This window comes from Corylus avellana, chromosome 2, assembly GCF_965113065.1.
Source record: "Corylus avellana chromosome 2, dhCorAvel1.hap1.2, whole genome shotgun sequence".
NCBI lineage: Eukaryota > Viridiplantae > Streptophyta > Magnoliopsida > Fagales > Betulaceae > Corylus > Corylus avellana.
In genome coordinates, this window is record NC_142491.1 from 36,172,664 (window position 1) to 36,190,513 (window position 17,850).

Here is a 17,850-nt window from a genome sequence, read left to right on the forward strand (position 1 = left end):
TCGTTTTTACCGAAAATACAGGTAAATATCGTCCTACATCAGAAATAGATCCTCTTTAGTTGATTCACCAATTGATCAATTCAACTGGAGAAGAACCGGTCCCTTTATTTAGAAGGGTAGAATTGTCATTTTATAATTTTTTTGATAATTTTGCCCATCATTTAGAAAGGATCGGCTCCTCTCCAGTTAAATTCAACTAGAGAGGATCCTTCTCCATTTTGTTATTTTTGTATGTGGTATAGGGCAACTTTTGAACTGCATAATATATATACATATAGGTTTTTAATTTGTAATAACGATATAAGTTTGTATTTATATAGATGTGTTTTCAATAGCAACTATAATGTATCGTCCTCATTTAAGTGAGTTTGCGGTTTTTAAAATAAAAATAAAATTTTTATAAACTCTGTAATTTTCACTATGTGGGCTTTATAGGTAGTAGCATCATGTAAAAATTAAATATTTTCCATTTACAACTTATATTGAAAGTTGGGGTGTTACAATGGCAAGCATTATATGCCTAATATTTGTCATGCGGTAGAATTAATAATTAAATATTAGTCTAATCTTAGGAGGACACATTGGTAAGCGGGAAAACAAATATTTAAATATTTGCAAAGCACTAAAAATATGGGTTTATGTTTTTAATTGGGTTATCTAGAAATTGTAGGATAAATAGATATATGTAGGTTAAGAGATACAGATGACATAAAATCAACTAGCAAGTATGTGTTCTTATCCCTCCAGAGCCCTGTGAAACCCTAAGCCCTCCCCTCCAGAGCGCCGCCGCCTCAGGGGAGGAGGGATGCCCGTTGCCTGCATCCCTCCTCCCCTCGACCTCTCCGCTCCGGGTGCTAGTATTTTACTTGATATCCCTAGTCCCGGTGCCCCCTCTCTTCCCCCTCCCCACCTTTCCTTTCCCCCTCTGCTTTTTCTCTGTTTTTTGCCTATGGTCTTGCCATTCCCCTGGCCACTTTCTTCCCCGCCATCTCCATCTACAGAGTTCCCTGCTTGGGTTGAAACGGGTTGGGTGCTGGATCGGCTTGCCTTCGACAGATCCTCCGTCCTCCACCTTGCTTCCCCCGACGCCTGCCCACCTCCTTACTTCCCAGTTCTGCCGTGCCCGTCTCACCTTTTGCAAGGGTTCCGTCGATCCAGCTAGGTTTGTTTTCGTTTCTCCCTAATTGTGCTTCTTTGCTTTCGTTCTTTGATTTTGCTTATTTGCTTCTCGGTTTTTGTTTTTAGGCTTGTTTTTGTCTTTGGTGTTTTTTGTTCTGTTGTTCTTGTGTTCTTTCTCGGTAGGTATTGCTTTTAGGGGTTTTCACTCAAACTCTCCCCCTCCCTGTTTGTTTGTGTATGTCGCCGATCTCCTCCACGCACGCTTCGCCGCTCACCGCTCGTTGTCAGGTCTTTTCACGCACCCTTCCCGCACCAAGCTTTTTGTGCCACCTTCTGCAGCAGTTTCCGGCCAGCTCGCGATCGGCCTCCTCCTGCTGCCATGACCTGCTTGTGTGTTTTTCGCATTTATTTCCCTGTATTTTTGTTTTTCTGTAATTTCTTTTCCTACATTTGTTTTACTGCTCCCTTTATTTCCCTGTATGGTTCTTTCTTTTTGCTTGTAATAAGGCTCTCTCCTCCTGCTTTGTTGCACCCGGTTGTTGCTCGTTATTACTGGTCCAAACCCTTGGGTTGTGGATGTGAACTTTATCTTGACCTTCGGGTGGAGGAAGATGAGTATCGGTTTGGGGGTTTTGTTCTCAAGGCCGAGGAATAAGTATCGGTTTGAGGGTTTTGCTCTCAAGGCTGAGGAATAAGCGCTACCTATGCATTAGATGGTGCCTGTTTGATGCAAATCTGATTTTTAAACCTGATGATTAGTCATAGGTTAGCAGATGCTGTGTTATGGTTGATTTGGTCTGTTGTTGATGACTGTATCTTTAGCTTTGGCTATGATTTACTTCAGAGCTCTCTTTGTAAGAGCTTTAGGCTCGCGACTTTTATTAATGAATGAGTATGGTATGTTTCAAAAAAAAAAAAAGTATGTGTTCTTGTTTGGTGGACAAACTGTTTAATTCCTTACATTAAGATTAGGATTAATGACACCCTAATTATTGCCTAAGTGTGTTGATAGTGTTGTATTAGTCTTAAATCCCAAAAAGGAAAGAAAATAGGATTTTTGGACAATTAGTGTAATTTATGCGTAGACCATTCAAAGAGTAACTAAAAGTGAAATAGGAAAATAACTGTAACACTCCGCTTAAATAGTGAAAATTATTTTAAAATAAACATCGATTCACAAATTACAAGAACTTTTTAAATATATTAAAACATTTAAGTGTATTTCTTTTTTTTTTTTTTTTTTGTGACATGTTCACACAAGGGGAGGAGAGGAGGGATTCGAACTAATGACCTCCGATTCATGAGGCATGGTCCACAGCCGATTGAGCTACCCCTTAGGGAGAAGTGTATTTCTTTTTAAATATATATACTATAACACATTAACAATCATGTACAAGTGTACCACAAAAGATGTCGAAAAGATTTTTAAAATTTTAGGTTCAGCTACCATTGATTGTTCGATGTTACCATTGAACCATTGATACATCGTACACATGGCAAATCTAACAATCAACTTAAAGGTAAAATGACCGATGCCCTCACGTAAAGTTTTGAAATAAAAGTTTAGAACCATATAGCGGGGGAGAAAGAGAGGGCCAAGATTAAACCATGGGTCCTATTTTTGGCCCATTTTAGACACCCAAACCCTAGAGAGAGAAAGAGAGGGCTTTCTTGGAAGTTTTCCTCCTCAAAGCTTACAAAGCTTCTACCTTGTGGTAATATATAAGCTTAACCAAATTTCTAACCCTTAGAGTCAAATCAGATCCCTGAGATGGAATGGATATTTTTATGAAATAGTCATTATTTTGTTTGGTAATGATCTATTCTTAAAAATAGTTATTCTCGTGGGAATCATTAATTCCTTACACACAGGAATAGCTATTCATTTAAAAACAATGAGAGGATTAGCTATTTCTAACGGAAATGACAACGTTTTTCCTCAAAAAAAAAAAAACCAATTTTTTTCTTTTTTTCTCTAAAACTTTTTTTCTTTCAAAAATGTGGGTGGTGCCACCCCCAGAGGGCCATGGCGAGGTCCTTTGGGGGTGGCACTGCCACCCCTAGTGCATGCTGTGGGTGGCCGGCCATCCATTGGGGTGGTCGGCCACCACACGTTCAACCCTTTTTCTTTTTATTTTTTTAATTTGAGTTTTGGAAAAATTAAAAATCAATTGAGCGTTTTAGTAATTTTAGTTCAATTCCAATTATAAAATATGTGTTGCTACCAATCTAAAGAATTAGAATAATTATTTTATTTCAACCTCTTCTATTCCATTAATACAAATTTCTTTTCTTAATGGAATATCTATTCTGCAAACTAAACAGTGCCTTAGTTTGTATGCATATTTTTACTGTATATTCTTGTATCTAAACATGCTTAACTATGTTTTAATGTTTTAGGTTAAGTTGATATTTTATTTTAAGAAGTTTGATTATCTTGTATGAAATATATGAGCTTTAAATAGTATATTTCATTTTTAAGTCAAAAGTCAAAACAATAACTAGATATCCATATTTCAGTATTTCAAAGCACTCTTATATGATTGAACAATGAATTTTCAAATTAGCTTGATAAACCCATATATTTTTAACTTACAAAACTCATCATTACAAGGGAAAAATTTATTGAATTTTCACTCGTTTCAAATAACTCCACAAAGTTTAAAAACTCTAATTTAGAGTATCAAAATTTTCAATTTTTTGCAAATGTCCCCCATCCGTTTAGATTTTCGGTTAAATCTTTTCAAAATTTTCAAAATACCTTTTTTTTATATATATATAAAATATTACAAAGATTCCGGCTTAGGTATTCTTATAAATTTCATTAAATCATAACCAATGTCTGAATATTTGTTATTTTTTTATAATTAAAAAGCGGGAATTTTGAAAAAATTTACATGATAATCGAAAATCCTAACCAAGGGGGACATTCTAAAATATTAAAAAATTGAGAGTCTTTGAACTTTAAGGGAATATTTCAAAACCCGTGGAAGTTCATGAAGGGTTTTGTGAAGTTTCTCTTTATTACAACAATAGACACACATTTTGTTTTCTTGTTTTCTTTTTAATTTTTTTTTTTAAGTTACAATATAATTATCTTTTTTAAATATATTGGAAAGATATATTGAAAAGAGAGAGAGCGGAAGCATATAATGGACTATATTGTAAAAAGAGTATATTGAGAATATACAATATGAAGTATTACAAAGACCTTTATTTATAGAGAGGCTATGAATAATTGACAAGTGACCTAGTAGACCAAAGAAATGTAAACCTTTTTTTTTTTTTTTTTTTTTTTTTTGAGAAGAAGGAAAAAATAAACCTATTAGACTATAGAAACCCTAAAGTAGGTGAGGGAGAGTAAATAACCATAGAATAATATCTAATATATTCTTAACGATCTTAACCGAAAAAGCAGGCCATGCGCACAACGAGCAAATTGATCTTACGACGGAGATTCTTCTTCCTCCACCGGAGAACTCTGCAAGGCAACAGAGCAAGAACTATTAGAGAGGCAATATATACCTAGTGACTATATATGATTCTAAATCAGCTATACATATATTTTGATTATTATTGTGCAGTACTAAGTGGATGAGCCACTTTCTGCTTGATTAATGATATATATGGTCGATTTATATCAACAAAAAAAAAAAAAAATGTGGATTTCTCACCAGAGGAATCCCCTTGGCAGATCTTTGAGCCAAGTAGGCACAAGGCTTGAAGAAATCTCCGTACGTCTCTGACCATTCCTCCAATCTGGAACAAATGTAGTTGGCACCAAGCGAATCGGCCCAGTACATAATACCTCCTCTGATCAAATGTACAAGAAATATTAATTGCATGGAGTGGTTGAGGAGCTTTACAAACAAAAGTAATGAGATCGAGCTGCAAACCTGTAAGGTGGGAAACCCATGGCTATAACAGCAGCAATGTCAAGGTCTGCTGCTTTCACTGCAATACCTTCATCTAGCACTCGGCAAGCCTCATTCACCACAGGAAAGAATATCATTTCCACAATTTCCTTTTCTGGTAACTTCACGAGCTGCGTTCAAGTTCATTTTCAAAAAGATTAGGGGATGGACAGAGGAGAGACTTCAGAACAGAGATCAGAAATCACACAGAGAGAGACCTTAGGGTCAATGGTTACACCAGAAATGGTCCTTGACTTGTCAATATATTTTTCTACTTCGGGATCCGGGCTGGCTTCGATTTTCTCATCATACACATAGAACCCTTTCAGAGTAGTCTCACCTGAAACAGAGTAAGTGCATGGTAAACCATGAAATACTTGAAGATCCTTACTAAATTTGACTTAAAATTTTTGGGATAAATAATTATTTAACTTTGTCATTTATTTCTCGTTAATTAAATATTTTATATGTTGGGTCTCACTTATTGAGGGGGAGTGTTAGAATATAATTTAAATGATTAAGTTTACCATTTTTATTAGCTTAAATTTTTGGGATAAATAGTAATTTAACATGGTATAAGAACAAAAATCCTGAGCCCAAACATTGTCTCAATTATTTACCTTTTATTTCAATTAAATATTTCATGTATAAAGCCTCAATTATTAAGGGAGAGTTTTCTACCAGCTTAAACTTTTGAGATAAATAATGATTTAACATGATATCAGAACAAATATCATGAATTCAAACATTGTCTCGATTATTCACATTTTATTTCGATTATATATTTCGCGTGAACCCTTAATTATTAAGAAAGAATTTTTTATCGGCTTAAACTTTTGGAATAGAGTGCATCTCACTTTTACCAACAAACTTATACCTGCTCTCTTTTCCTCCTGCATTAGTTGGACAAGCACTGATTTATAACTTCTCTCAGGAAAGTTGCGAACAAATTGCGTGCCAGTTGCGATTGCAACATCAAAACCAACCATGTCAGCCAATCTGCATGGACAAATGCAAGAAGTTCGATCATATTATAAGAAGCAACAATGAGATACAGATGAGATCGATGAGCATGGGTTAATATAATTCTCCTCAACCTGAATGGGCCCATTGGCATTCCAAATTCAGTAATGGCCCTATCAATCTGATACAGATCTGCACCACGCTCCACGAGCAAAGTAGCAGCTTGTGCATACGGGAAGAACATTCTGTTGACGGCAAAGCCTGTGCAATCTCCAACCACCACTTGAGTTTTCTTTATCTTTTCCACAACATCTAGCAAGTCAACAACCACCTGGGGAGACGTCTGCCTGGTTCGAACAATTTCCAAAAGTGGCTGAGCCGGGCTGCAGGGAAGCATAATGTTAAGAGTATATTTGAATGACCCTAAAGTTAGGGATTTGATGAAGATTAGATTAGTCTAATTTAGAGATTTGATTATGATTTGATTACCATAAATTAAGAGATTTGATTAAGATTACATTTATGTGTAAGCTCTATAAATAAAGCATTCTGTATTGTAAATAATTCGTTAAATAAAAGCATAATGTAACTCTTAGAGCTTTATCTGTAGACATAGGTCATTGATCGAACCACGTAAAATCTTTTGTATCTCTTTTATTTTAATTTTACTATTATTTTATTTTTCCATTTGATTATGAATTTCTTCACATAATTGCGGACAGAAAAACAGAAGGGAAAATATTCATCTGGTACTACCTGAAGAAATGAGCTCCAACAATCCGATCCAGGGATTTTGTCCTCTCTCCAATCAGATTCAAGTCAATTGTGGAGGTGTTACTTGCAAGTATGCAATGTGGTGGGCAGTACTTTTCAAGATCAGCAAAAACTTGTTGCTTCAAAGAAACATTCTCAGTAGCATCCTGTTCCAAGCATCAACATCAACATCAACAACAACAACAAAGGTAAACTAAAATCAACATGCATTGTGAACTACCTCAATCACCATGTCCATATCTTTAAAGCTTTCGAAGTCAACGACACCCTTGAGAGGTGATATGGTCTTCTCCAAGTCCTTCTCAGACATTTTCCCTGCTTTGCAGATTAGCTGAAAAAAAAAAAAAAAAAAAAAAAAAAAAAAAAAAAAAAAAAAAAGGGATTAAAAAGAAAAACCAATTTGACTTCTGTCTCTATTAGAGTAGAAACTTTAATAGCTTAATTGTTTATCCCAAAAGCTTAAGTTGAAAGGAAGAGGTAAATTTAATTACTTAATCAATACTGTAATACTCCGCTTCACGTGTGGGTTCACACTCCCTTTTAATAGGTGAGGTCCAACACGTGGAATATTTAATTTAATGGGGGATGATTTGACGGAGTCAAAGTTCGATTCTAGGACATTTGGCTCTGATACTATGTTAAATCATCAATTGTCTCAAAAGCTTAAGCTGAAAGAAAGGGACCAGGATCCCCTCAAATTAGTTTAAAATTTGAGGGCCTCGAATTCTCGAATCTTGGCCGTTGAATCCATCTAACGGTTCAAACTAAGTTAAATCACTAATTCTCGAATCTTGGCTCTGATACTATGTTAAATCACTAATTCTTTTCCAAAACCCACTTAATTTTTCCTCGAAAAACAAATCAAACTTCTACATATATTTTGAGTAACCCCTTGGAAACTGCAAAATTCTCGCGCCAATAACGATTTTAGAAGGCATTGTTGAAGCAAAATTATTGGCATCGACTTCTTCTTCCTCTGTCTCACGTCTGGAAAAAAATATTAGCTTTCGACTTTTATTGAGATGAAAAAACTGACAAGATAGGTCTTTGTTTAATTAGGTGTGATTTATGGACATTAGAATTTAGACGAGCTCAAACTCTTACTAATTTGATCTACTTTTCTTTTTATTTTTTGTTGAAGAAATTTGAAACCACAAGATTGAGATGAAAAAACTGACCAGATAGGTCTTTGTTTAATCAGGTGTGATTTCTGGGCATTAGACGACCTCAAACTCTTACTAATTTGATCCACTTTTCTTTTTATTTTTTGTTGAAGAAATTTTATTTGCTTGGCTATGGGTTCTTCGGATGCCAATAATTTTGCTAAAATAGTTTTGGACTCCAAGATTGCAGTTTCCTAGGGGTTACTAGGAATATGTGCATACGTTTGATTTGTTTTTAGAGGGAATTTATCGGTATTCTAAAACTGATAGTGGGTTTTGGAAAAGAATTAGAGGGAAATCAATGTTTATTCACGAAACTTAGTTTGAACCGTTAGATGGATTCAACGGCCAGGATTCGAGAATTCGAGGCCCTCAAATTTTAAACTAATTTGAGGGGATCCCGGTCCAAAAGAAAGAGGTAAATTTAATCACTTAATCAATACTTTAATACTAACCTCTGACTTTACCAATCACATCCTGCAAGAACTTGTCATTTTCTTCTTTCAAGGTAACTTGATAATTACTAAGAATCAATGCCGTTGCTATTTCGGGGCTCATTATTCCTCCACCAATGATACCAACCTTATTCACCCGTCTTGGCACTAAATCAATATCAGTAACCCCAGGTACCTGTTCAAAGTTATGATCAAAAGCAACCTTCTCAAAAAGTTCAAAAGTTGAAGATATATATAAAGATGAATCAACAATTTTAATTTCAAACCTTAGAGGTTCCACGTTGAGCAAAGAGGAGGTGGACCAGACTCTTGGAAGTGACAGAATACAGAACTTCTTGAAAAGCTTCAGCCTCCTGCACCCAAATGATTTAATTTTCGTCTTCCTATTAGCTTAAATTTTTAAGAATAAATGTGATTTAGCATAATATCAGAGCAAATGATAAAAGAATAAAGAGAGAGATGGACCTTCCAGAGTCCGGCTCGGGGACCGGAAACAATACCCTCTTCGATAACATCAAGGCAAATCTGTGGGTATTTGACATTGGGAGCTTGTTTATTGGTCTGAGCTCTTGCAAACTTGAGTATTTTCTTTGCTTCCCAAAGGGGATCTATCTTGTCGGTCTTGTGAAGACTAACAACCCATGGTCTTCTACTGTGGAAGATATCCAGTGCCCATTGACGTGCAGTGTTTACCAACTCATCAGCTGAAACGATGGCATCCACAAGACCCAAATTATAAGCTGCCTCCCCTTTGACTGGCTCTGACTTCTGTTTAAGCACACCCCAAGAGGAGTTAGAGAGAGATTATTGAAATTTATGGGGCTAGAATTAAATTAGAGAAAAGAGTAATTAATTAATTAATCACAGCATATATACCAGCATCATATCAAGTGCCTTTGGGAGACCAACAAGACGAGGAAGCCGCTGTGTACCTGAGAGCCATGCCAGGAGCCATGTTATCATCATACGTGCATCAAAATCCAATTGAGAATTTCACATCATTCGTCATTAATTACCTCCAAATCCAGGAATGATTCCAATGGAGAGTTCAGGCAAGGCTATTTGTGCAGTGGCAGTAGATATTCTAGCATGGCATGCCTGATATAGCAAAACGGTCAGAAAATTAATTAAGAAGATATAACAGTATTTAAAAAGAGAGAAGAAAATCAAAATTAAAGAACTATGGGAACAAATTAATACCATTGCAATCTCTAATCCTCCCCCCATAGTAAGGCCATCAATGGCAGCAACTGAAGGCTTTTTCGCAGCTGAAATACAAAGCAAGCACTCAAATACACAACATATTTATCGAGTCATTGAAGAAATGTAGTGGACTCTATATATATGTACCTTCGAAAATGTCAGTAATAACCTCTACAGCGAGAGAGCCAGGCCTTTCTTCTTTCTCGACTGCAAATAAATTACTGAAACTTCACTTCAGGAAACAAGGGAGTGCTACTACTACTACTATACTAGTACAATTATGGCGGAGAGACCAAATGTTTTGGAGAGGATTAGGTTGTTAACTTGTTTTTATTATTAGGGAAAATTACAGTTTACCCCTAAAGTTGACAGCGTTTTTCAATTCGAACATCAAAGTTTCAATTTTTGCAATCCACCCCCACAAAGTTTCAATTTTTTTCAATTCGACCAATATGATCCCAAAATTTCCATATTGCCCCTGGTTTTTTTTCAATTTTTTTATGTTTTATGAAAAAAAAAAATCCAGCAATATGAAAAGTTTTGGATACAATTGGTTAAATTACAAAAATTGAAACTTTGGTGTTCGAATTGAAAAACGCTGTCAACTTTAGGGAGGTAAACTATAATTTTTCTTTATTATTATTATTTAGGTCAATTTCTTTAAACCTCTGAATTACCAAGTGAGCTAAAAGTGAGACAATGACATTTATACATCTGACTTTTTTTATAAAATTTCAAATTTACCCTTAATTCTAAATTAAAAAATAAAGTTAAAAAAATTAAGGATATTTTGGTCTTTTTAGGGTAAATCAAGGAAGTTAACTGCTAAATTTGACTGAAGTGTTCAAATTAACTGCAATTGAAAATTCAGGGGTCCAAATTGAGAGATTTTGAAGTTTGGGGAAGGCTTCTCAAATCGCATGGTAATTCAGAGGTCTAAAGTAATATTACCCCTTATTATTTTTATTATCTTATTGTGGTTAACTAGAGTATTATAGAAAGTCTATTTAAAATTTAACTAAAACACCCACCTTTTTTTCTTTTTTTATTTTTTATTCTAGTTACTTAATTTTCAAAAATACATATATTCTATTTGTATATATATTTTTTATTTTAACAAATTTTTCATTTTCTATCTCACTTTCACAACAAAGGGCTCTTTGAAGCTCACTGCTTGTCTCTCATAGTGCAAAGGTAGGAGAGAGACTCAACCAGAAAACCTACTCACATTAGATTTCTTATATTTAACTAATCCTCAATTGTTGTTACAGTGTTTCTCAACATATAGGAAACCAAAAGTGTGGTTCCTTATACATTATTTTAATATAAACATTTCTCTTTACTCTTTTATCTTTCATCTCTTTGTCTTTCATTGAGTATTGTGTTAGAATTTTATAAAAAATATAAGGGTAGGTAGAAGACTTATATTTTGTAAAGAAATAATATTTTAATGGTATAAAGAATGGTAATAAAAGTTATTGTAAACTATATTTTCATAAATAAGCAAAAAATAGTTTTGGTCCCTAAGCTTAAAAAAAATCAAAGAAAAGCTGCTACTAGTACTCTAAGACAGAAAAACAAATCAAAAAGGGACAAGCATACTCTTTCCGGCTTGAATTCCCTGAAGAGCAGCAACATCAAAGCCACCAGAAAAATTGCCCTTTGCACCTGCTCCTCCAATTTACATAAATAAGATATAGTTAGCTTCATATATATATATATATCAGTCAACTCCAATGCAAAAGAACACCTGTAATCACGATTGCCTTCACATCATCTCTTCGTAAGGCGTTCTCAAAGTTGTCTTTTAAGCTGCCTACCACTGAGATACACAGACAGAAGTTAATTACCTTATTTCTCCTCACACTAATTATTAAATAAGACCCGAAAGAACACATGAATTGCTCCAAATGTGACTTCCATGATCTTATTCAAAAGTCCAAAACCATAATTAATTAATGATAACACCAATATACTTATTCTTGTTGTGACTAAGTAGTATTTTAAAAGGAATCAAAATAAATTATATGTATATTTTGTTTTATAAATGTAATTGGTTCGGTAAAGTAGTTATTAAAAGACAAGCACAAACTAGACACCAACTTTGAAAAGAAGAAGAATTCACACACACAAAAACAGTAATGCTTTGAGACGTGTGTTTCACGTACAGATCTTTGCGCTGATGCAATATAGTATTTGAAACAGCATAACGTACGTGAGAATTAAATATATTTGTTATTTTATTTAATAGTAATTAATTTTAACTATCACCTTAAAAATATCAGTAGCATTCTTTAAAAAATTTCTCTACCAATGTATATATCGTGCGACCATAATTAATCACATACAAGAGGATATCAACGGCCATAGATCTATCTCATCTCATCAATTAGAGATGTGTTATACATGTTTCTCTCATTTTTTTGCACTTTTTAAAATTATTATTAGAATTTACACATAGCCCTCCAAATTTAATAATAATTTTAATAAATAAAAGAATAAGAGAAGAAACATTGTCCACTCAAGAACGATGGCAACTACCATTGTGGGTTTGAGAATGGAACAAGCTCACTCAACTATTTGGTGAGGGTGTCAGGTCATCATCGACTCATAAAGTCAGCTGCCATGTACCGCTACCTAAGATTATATTTATGATTGTGTTTGAGAAATAGAACTTTTAAATCATAAAATATTTTTTGACAAAATCATTATTTTTAAGCTTTTGCCAAAAGTACGTTTTGGTCATTTTCAAACTTTATAAACCCTTAAAAGAGGTTTAATGTTTTTTACTAAACATATATTTTGTTCTTCAAATAGACTTTTTGAATGTTAAACACACTTTTAAACCCCTCAAATGCATACCCAGACAAACTCAGATAAGGCACCATTGATCCTAGGCCACGAACCAAGTTCTAAAATAACCAACCTAGCTACAATCAATATTACTACTCCAAACACCTGGGGGCATTTTGGTAATTATGTATTTTTGCCTTTATAGCTAGGGGAAACTTCACTTTAAACTCTTAAATTATCACCCGTTTTGACATCTCCAAAACTTCAAAACCTCTCAATTTGGACCCCTAAACTTTTAATTGCAGTCAATTTGAACTCCTCCATCAATTTTTGCCATTAAAACCCTTAAAAGACAAAATTACACTTCAATTTTCTTTTTATTAAAAAAAATTGAAAAAAAAATGGTCACAAGGTAGCCTAACCGTTGGTCACCTTGTGATATATATATATATATATATATATAATTTTTAATTTGAAATTAAAGTTAAATTTGGAATTTTATAAAAAAAAAAAAAAATAAATAAAAAATCATGGGTATAAAGGTCATTTTCCAACTTTTAACGTTTAAAATCTGACAGAGTGATTCAAATTGACTGCAATTGAAAATTCAGGAGTTCAAATTGATAAGTTTTGAAGTTTTGGGAAAACATGTCAAAATGAGTAGTAATTCAGGAGTCCAAAGTGAAGTTTCTCCTCATATTTATTATTATTGTCATACCCACGCCAAACCACAAAGATTTTTACAGGAACATTCTTTTTCTTCCAAACTCCAAAAGTTCCTCCGATCAAATTTATAAAATTGAGTGAAAAGTGTTATTTACTAAAAAGGTGACAAGAAAGGGGTTAAATTAATACAATTTTAAAATTTACAATTTCTCTTCATATATTTCTCTAGATGATAATCCATAGATTGTTATGACATTGTGAAACAAAATCATGATTAATCATCCGCTGGAGATCTGCACAAAAAGTTATCATAATTAACTATCTAGTTTTAAATGTCTCCCCTTGAAGAAAACACCCTGGAAACAATCACAATCAAATAATGTTTGTGGTAAAACAAAAACAAAAGACAAAAAACATATTCACGGATAGAGAAGTGCATGGGATTAAGAAAGAGTACTATGAAAGGAGAGGGAATTAATAGGAGGGTTGATGATGGTGATGAGAGCCACCCCATCATCTCCCACCTCCATGAACGTTCTTCCTTCAGCTCCTCCGCTACCCATTCTCTCTCTCTGATCTCTCTCTGCAGCTATATATCGGAAAACTTTGCTGTGGGGGTTTCTTTATATAAGTGAGGCCACGACCAAGACTTTGGGATTTTGCACTGAGACAGAAACGGTTAAATATTTTGTATGTGCATGCATGTGTATTTTTTTTTTTGAAAAGAACAATGGAATGATTGCCGAATTTGCCGGTTCGATCCCTCTCTTTAACTGCTCTGTAACTTATAACGGCAAATTAACGTTAATATATTCAAAGTCAATTGAAGACTTGGACTGTGCCCAGCCCACTTCCACAGTCACGAGTACTCAATTTCATAATGACTTTAGTATCTTTTGAGATCGATGGACTACTACTAAGTCATGCCCATAATAGTGATGACGGTGGTATTGAAATTCTCTCAAATGGGTTTGTTGGGGTTTGTACAGAAATTTGTCTAGAGGGGTCAAGATTAAAAAAGATAAAGTTAAGAAAATTGATTAAAAATATTAAAGAACATAAATAATGAAATAAATAAACAATTCAAGAAATTTTAATTATTATTTAAAGCATATAAATGTAACTTATATTTTATTTTTTCACATCTAGCGTTAATTTATCCAAGAGAACCATTATTGTTTTCCATGATCTCCGGAACTATAATTATATAGATAGAAAATATATATTCATCAAGAATTAATTTTAAAAAGTAACCTAAATATAAAAATCTACATATACGATTTTATTATTAAATGGTACATTTGTAAATAAATCAGTGTAAAAATTTAATTACAAATCTCATAATTTTAAAGAAACACAAAATTTGTCAGAAAGATTGACAAAGTGATCATTTGTTCTAGTTTAAACACTCTTTTCACTTATTTAAAAAAAAAAGCTAGTTACTTTGATTTGTCGATTGACTGAATTTTAAAGCAAATTTAAAATATAATTACTGTTTGGCAATTTTCTAGGGTAAAATATAGCATTGCAATTGACAATAGTTTCAAAATTGACACGGACTCATAGAGTCAAAGCGATGCGATAAAAAAAACAAAAAAAAAAAAAAAAGCAACTGCACAAGCTTTTTAAAACGGTGCGTTGCAGCTTGAGAGTCTCATGCTAAGGTAAAAAGGGGAACTTAACAACCAAAATGAAACGGTGTGTTTAGTAAAGTAGTAAAATATATCTCACATCGTCTTCTACCTCTTGTCTAACCTAAAACCTGAAACCCTGTAAGAAAAAAAAAAAAAAAATCAAGATGTCGCCGCCTCACACTTGAGTCATTTGCCCTAATATCTGGTGACTGATGAGTGGCTCAGGGCAATTTATTCCCTGTTCAGAGTTGAGGGTGGGCAAAAAGGCATTCAGGAAATTTTCAACGGAAAGTGGGGGAAATTTTTGGGTGTGAGGGGGAGCATTTGACCCCTCTCGACCCGCCTTCCCTCCGCCCCTGGGTTTGTAGGAAAAATGTTGCACGCCTAATAAGACTCTCTAGAGGACGTGTAGACTTGGGAAGGGAAGCCACAGCGAGAAAGAGCCCATGGAAATGCTGTGACGATGCTATAAAGTCAGGATGGACAATTTTGATACGATCGGACAATTCAACACGAACACGACTAATAAAACTCTGTAGAGGATGTGTAGACTTGGGAAGGGAAGCCAGCGAGAAAGAGCCTATGGAAATGCCGTGACGCTGCTATAAAGTTAGGATTGACAATTTTAATACTATAAACTCTGTAGAGGATGTGTAGACTTGGAAAGGGAAGCCAACGAGAAAGAGCCTATGGAAATGCCGTGACGCTGCTATGAAGTTAGGATTGACAATTTTAATACTATAAACTCTGTAGAGGATGTGTAGACTTGGGAAGGGAAGCCAACGAGAAAGAGCCTATGGAAATGCTGTGACGCTGCTATAAAGTTAGGATCGACAATTTTAATACAATCCGACAATTCGATACGAACACGACATAAAATTATTGAATTTGAGTCGTAAACGGATCGACCCGTTTATTTTGCTCTTAATGGGTTGTGTCGCGGGTTACCTGTGAGTTACCCATCAAATACGATTAGGGGATTTTTTTTTTTTGTTGGGGTGAGTCACATTTTGTACCTCGAGTTTTGGTACAGGTGTTAAGCATTGTATTAATAATGCTTGCCACCTAATTTTACCCCAATGCAATGTGCTCCATGTGTCCAACATTATTGAATAAGTTGCTGATTTTTTTTCTTTTTCTTTTTCCTTTTTTTGAAGGGTGCAGATCTATTTTCACTTCATCATAATGCTCCTACCTTTCTCTTTTTGCAAACCAACCCTAGCCGTCTCCTTCTTCTACCTTTCTTCTCAGTTATCACCCCCTAGCCTTCTCCTTCTTCGGTTCTTCTGCCTTTCTTCTCACCCTAATTCCTTCTCTTAGGTTTAACTCCTCAGACTAAACCCACACAGCTACACGACCCACACCAACATGGCAATATCATCAAAATCCTTCTTCTACCATTGAAATCCTTTCCTGCTAGCGAAGTTGAGAGAGACGGACCAGACAGAGAGAAAGCAAAAGAATTTCAAAAAAAAAAAATAGTATATTTTATTTTAAATGGGTTAAACGGGTTGTATCGAGTGACCCGTAAAATTGCCATATCGTGTTTGGGTTTGGTGGAGCTGACCCGTTAGTTAAACGGGTCGTGTTTGGGCTACTCTAAATGGCTGGCGGGTCATTATGGATCATAAACGGGTCGACCCGCCGACCCGTTTTGCCAGCCACTATAAACACATGTTTTTACTTTTATATTTTTAATTACTTACTTTTTAGTTTGTTAGAAAAATATTATTGAATTCAAAATTTAATAATTATTTTATTGTCATTTCAAAAATTATACACTTCAAAATATGAAAATAGACCATAACATTCAAAGTCACAAAAATAGACCAATACAGTCAGTTGTAGCTAAAAATAATGTTTAAAAGGTAAGAAAAATTCATAAAATTGTAAATTTCTGCGCCTATCTTGTGGCTTATTGGGCCACGGCTAGAGTTCACTCTCGGCTGCATTCCAATTCATTTGCCCCATTTTCCTTATTTTCCCATTTGTTGTGGGAAAGATCCACCCCTTTGTTAGTTCCGTTTTCTTGTAGTTGCTTATGTGTTTGTTTTCTTCGTATCACTTAAAAAAAAAAAAAAGTTTAAAAGTCAATTAAAAACTGTCAGTTCAGCAATTTTTAATATGTAGAATATAACCCCATTGTCTAATTTTACCAAAAATATATTGGGCCTTACACCAATCTTTCATTTTCTATGATCAGTATATTAACTATTAACAGAAAAATTCCTCTTTCTATCCTCACTCACTTATATGTTGAATATTTGTTCATATATATATATATATATATATATATATATAAAATAAAAATGAGTAATGATATTTAGTAAACTTCTATATAACTATTATATAACTGAATAATGTATCAGTGAAAATCAGTCCTTGAATTATGGCTTGTTAAAAAAAATAAAAACCAAACCTTAATATACGGATTTATTTTTTGCTACCACGTTATTGAGAGTTTAAAGGCGTGTTTGTCATTGTGATTTCATAAACAAAAAGTGCAATTTTAAAACAAATAGTAAGAAATATATTGTTTGAGATTATGTTTTAAACCAAATTGCAAGTAATGATGTGTTTTTTTAAAATCGCATAATTTTAAAGACTAAATTATGATTTTAAATGTCATACTGCAATTTTTTCATACGCTTTTCAAATTCATATTTTCAATTCACATATTTTAAAATTGATATATTTAAATCACACTTTTTAAAATCACAATTCCAAACAAATCCTAATTACAGGAGCAAAAGGTTAAAAGCACCGATCCAGAAGAGAATCGCAATATATATCATGATATTCCGAAATTTTATTTCTTCAGTAAATCTGATAAAACAAGCACAACTTTCAGGTCATGGAAAAATGTTCAAAAGAAGAAGGGCAAAGCCGTCATATTCTGTCAAGAAATGTGGAAGTTCATCAAAAAGACGAACAGATTTGACTAGAAAAGTCCGAACAAGCAAGCAATTGAAATTCTAAAAGGTGTGTTGGAAAAGACACATCTTTTTCTCTTCTCAATCTACACCCTATCTTCCGGACCAGGATCCCTTGAATTAGTGATCTGAAATTCACGGTCAGAATCTCTTAAAAGAGATTCAAAGTCTACCCTGATGCCACTAAATAAATAATAATAAAATATTAATTAATTTTAAAAAAATAAAAAACA

General features: G+C 34.0%; 1 protein-coding gene across 1 annotated transcript; it reads right to left on the bottom strand.

The window, feature by feature from the left end:
• Nucleotides 1–4,481: 4,481 nt before the first annotated feature.
• Nucleotides 4,482–13,613, bottom strand: LOC132167069 (glyoxysomal fatty acid beta-oxidation multifunctional protein MFP-a). Its single transcript, XM_088513183.1, has 19 exons — nt 13,508–13,613; nt 11,342–11,413; nt 11,194–11,259; nt 9,739–9,798; nt 9,589–9,656; nt 9,405–9,486; nt 9,265–9,320; nt 8,854–9,156; nt 8,655–8,741; nt 8,389–8,563; nt 7,281–7,307; nt 6,991–7,085; nt 6,753–6,916; nt 6,131–6,379; nt 5,911–6,032; nt 5,252–5,373; nt 5,016–5,164; nt 4,794–4,932; nt 4,482–4,600 (listed from the first exon to the last, which is right to left on the bottom strand). The coding sequence occupies exons 1-19, from the start codon at nt 13,611–13,613 to the stop codon at nt 4,565–4,567; spliced, it is 2,178 nt and encodes a 725-aa protein (XP_088369309.1). The 3' UTR covers nt 4,482–4,564.
• Between the last annotated feature and the right edge of the window lie 4,237 nt (nt 13,614–17,850).

What these genes read in the sequence shown, in the direction of transcription:
- LOC132167069 (XM_088513183.1), bottom strand. Translation starts at nt 13,613, where the DNA reads ATGGGTAGCGGAGGAGCTGAAGGAAGAACGTTCATGGAGGTGGGAGAT. An exon ending in GAGGATTAGAGATTGCAATG is followed by an intron (nt 9,487 to 9,588) that starts GTATTAATTTGT and finishes TTGCTATATCAG; the next exon opens with GCATGCCATGCTAGAATATC. An exon ending in AATCATTCCTGGATTTGGAG is followed by an intron (nt 9,321 to 9,404) that starts GTAATTAATGAC and finishes CATGGCTCTCAG; the next exon opens with GTACACAGCGGCTTCCTCGT.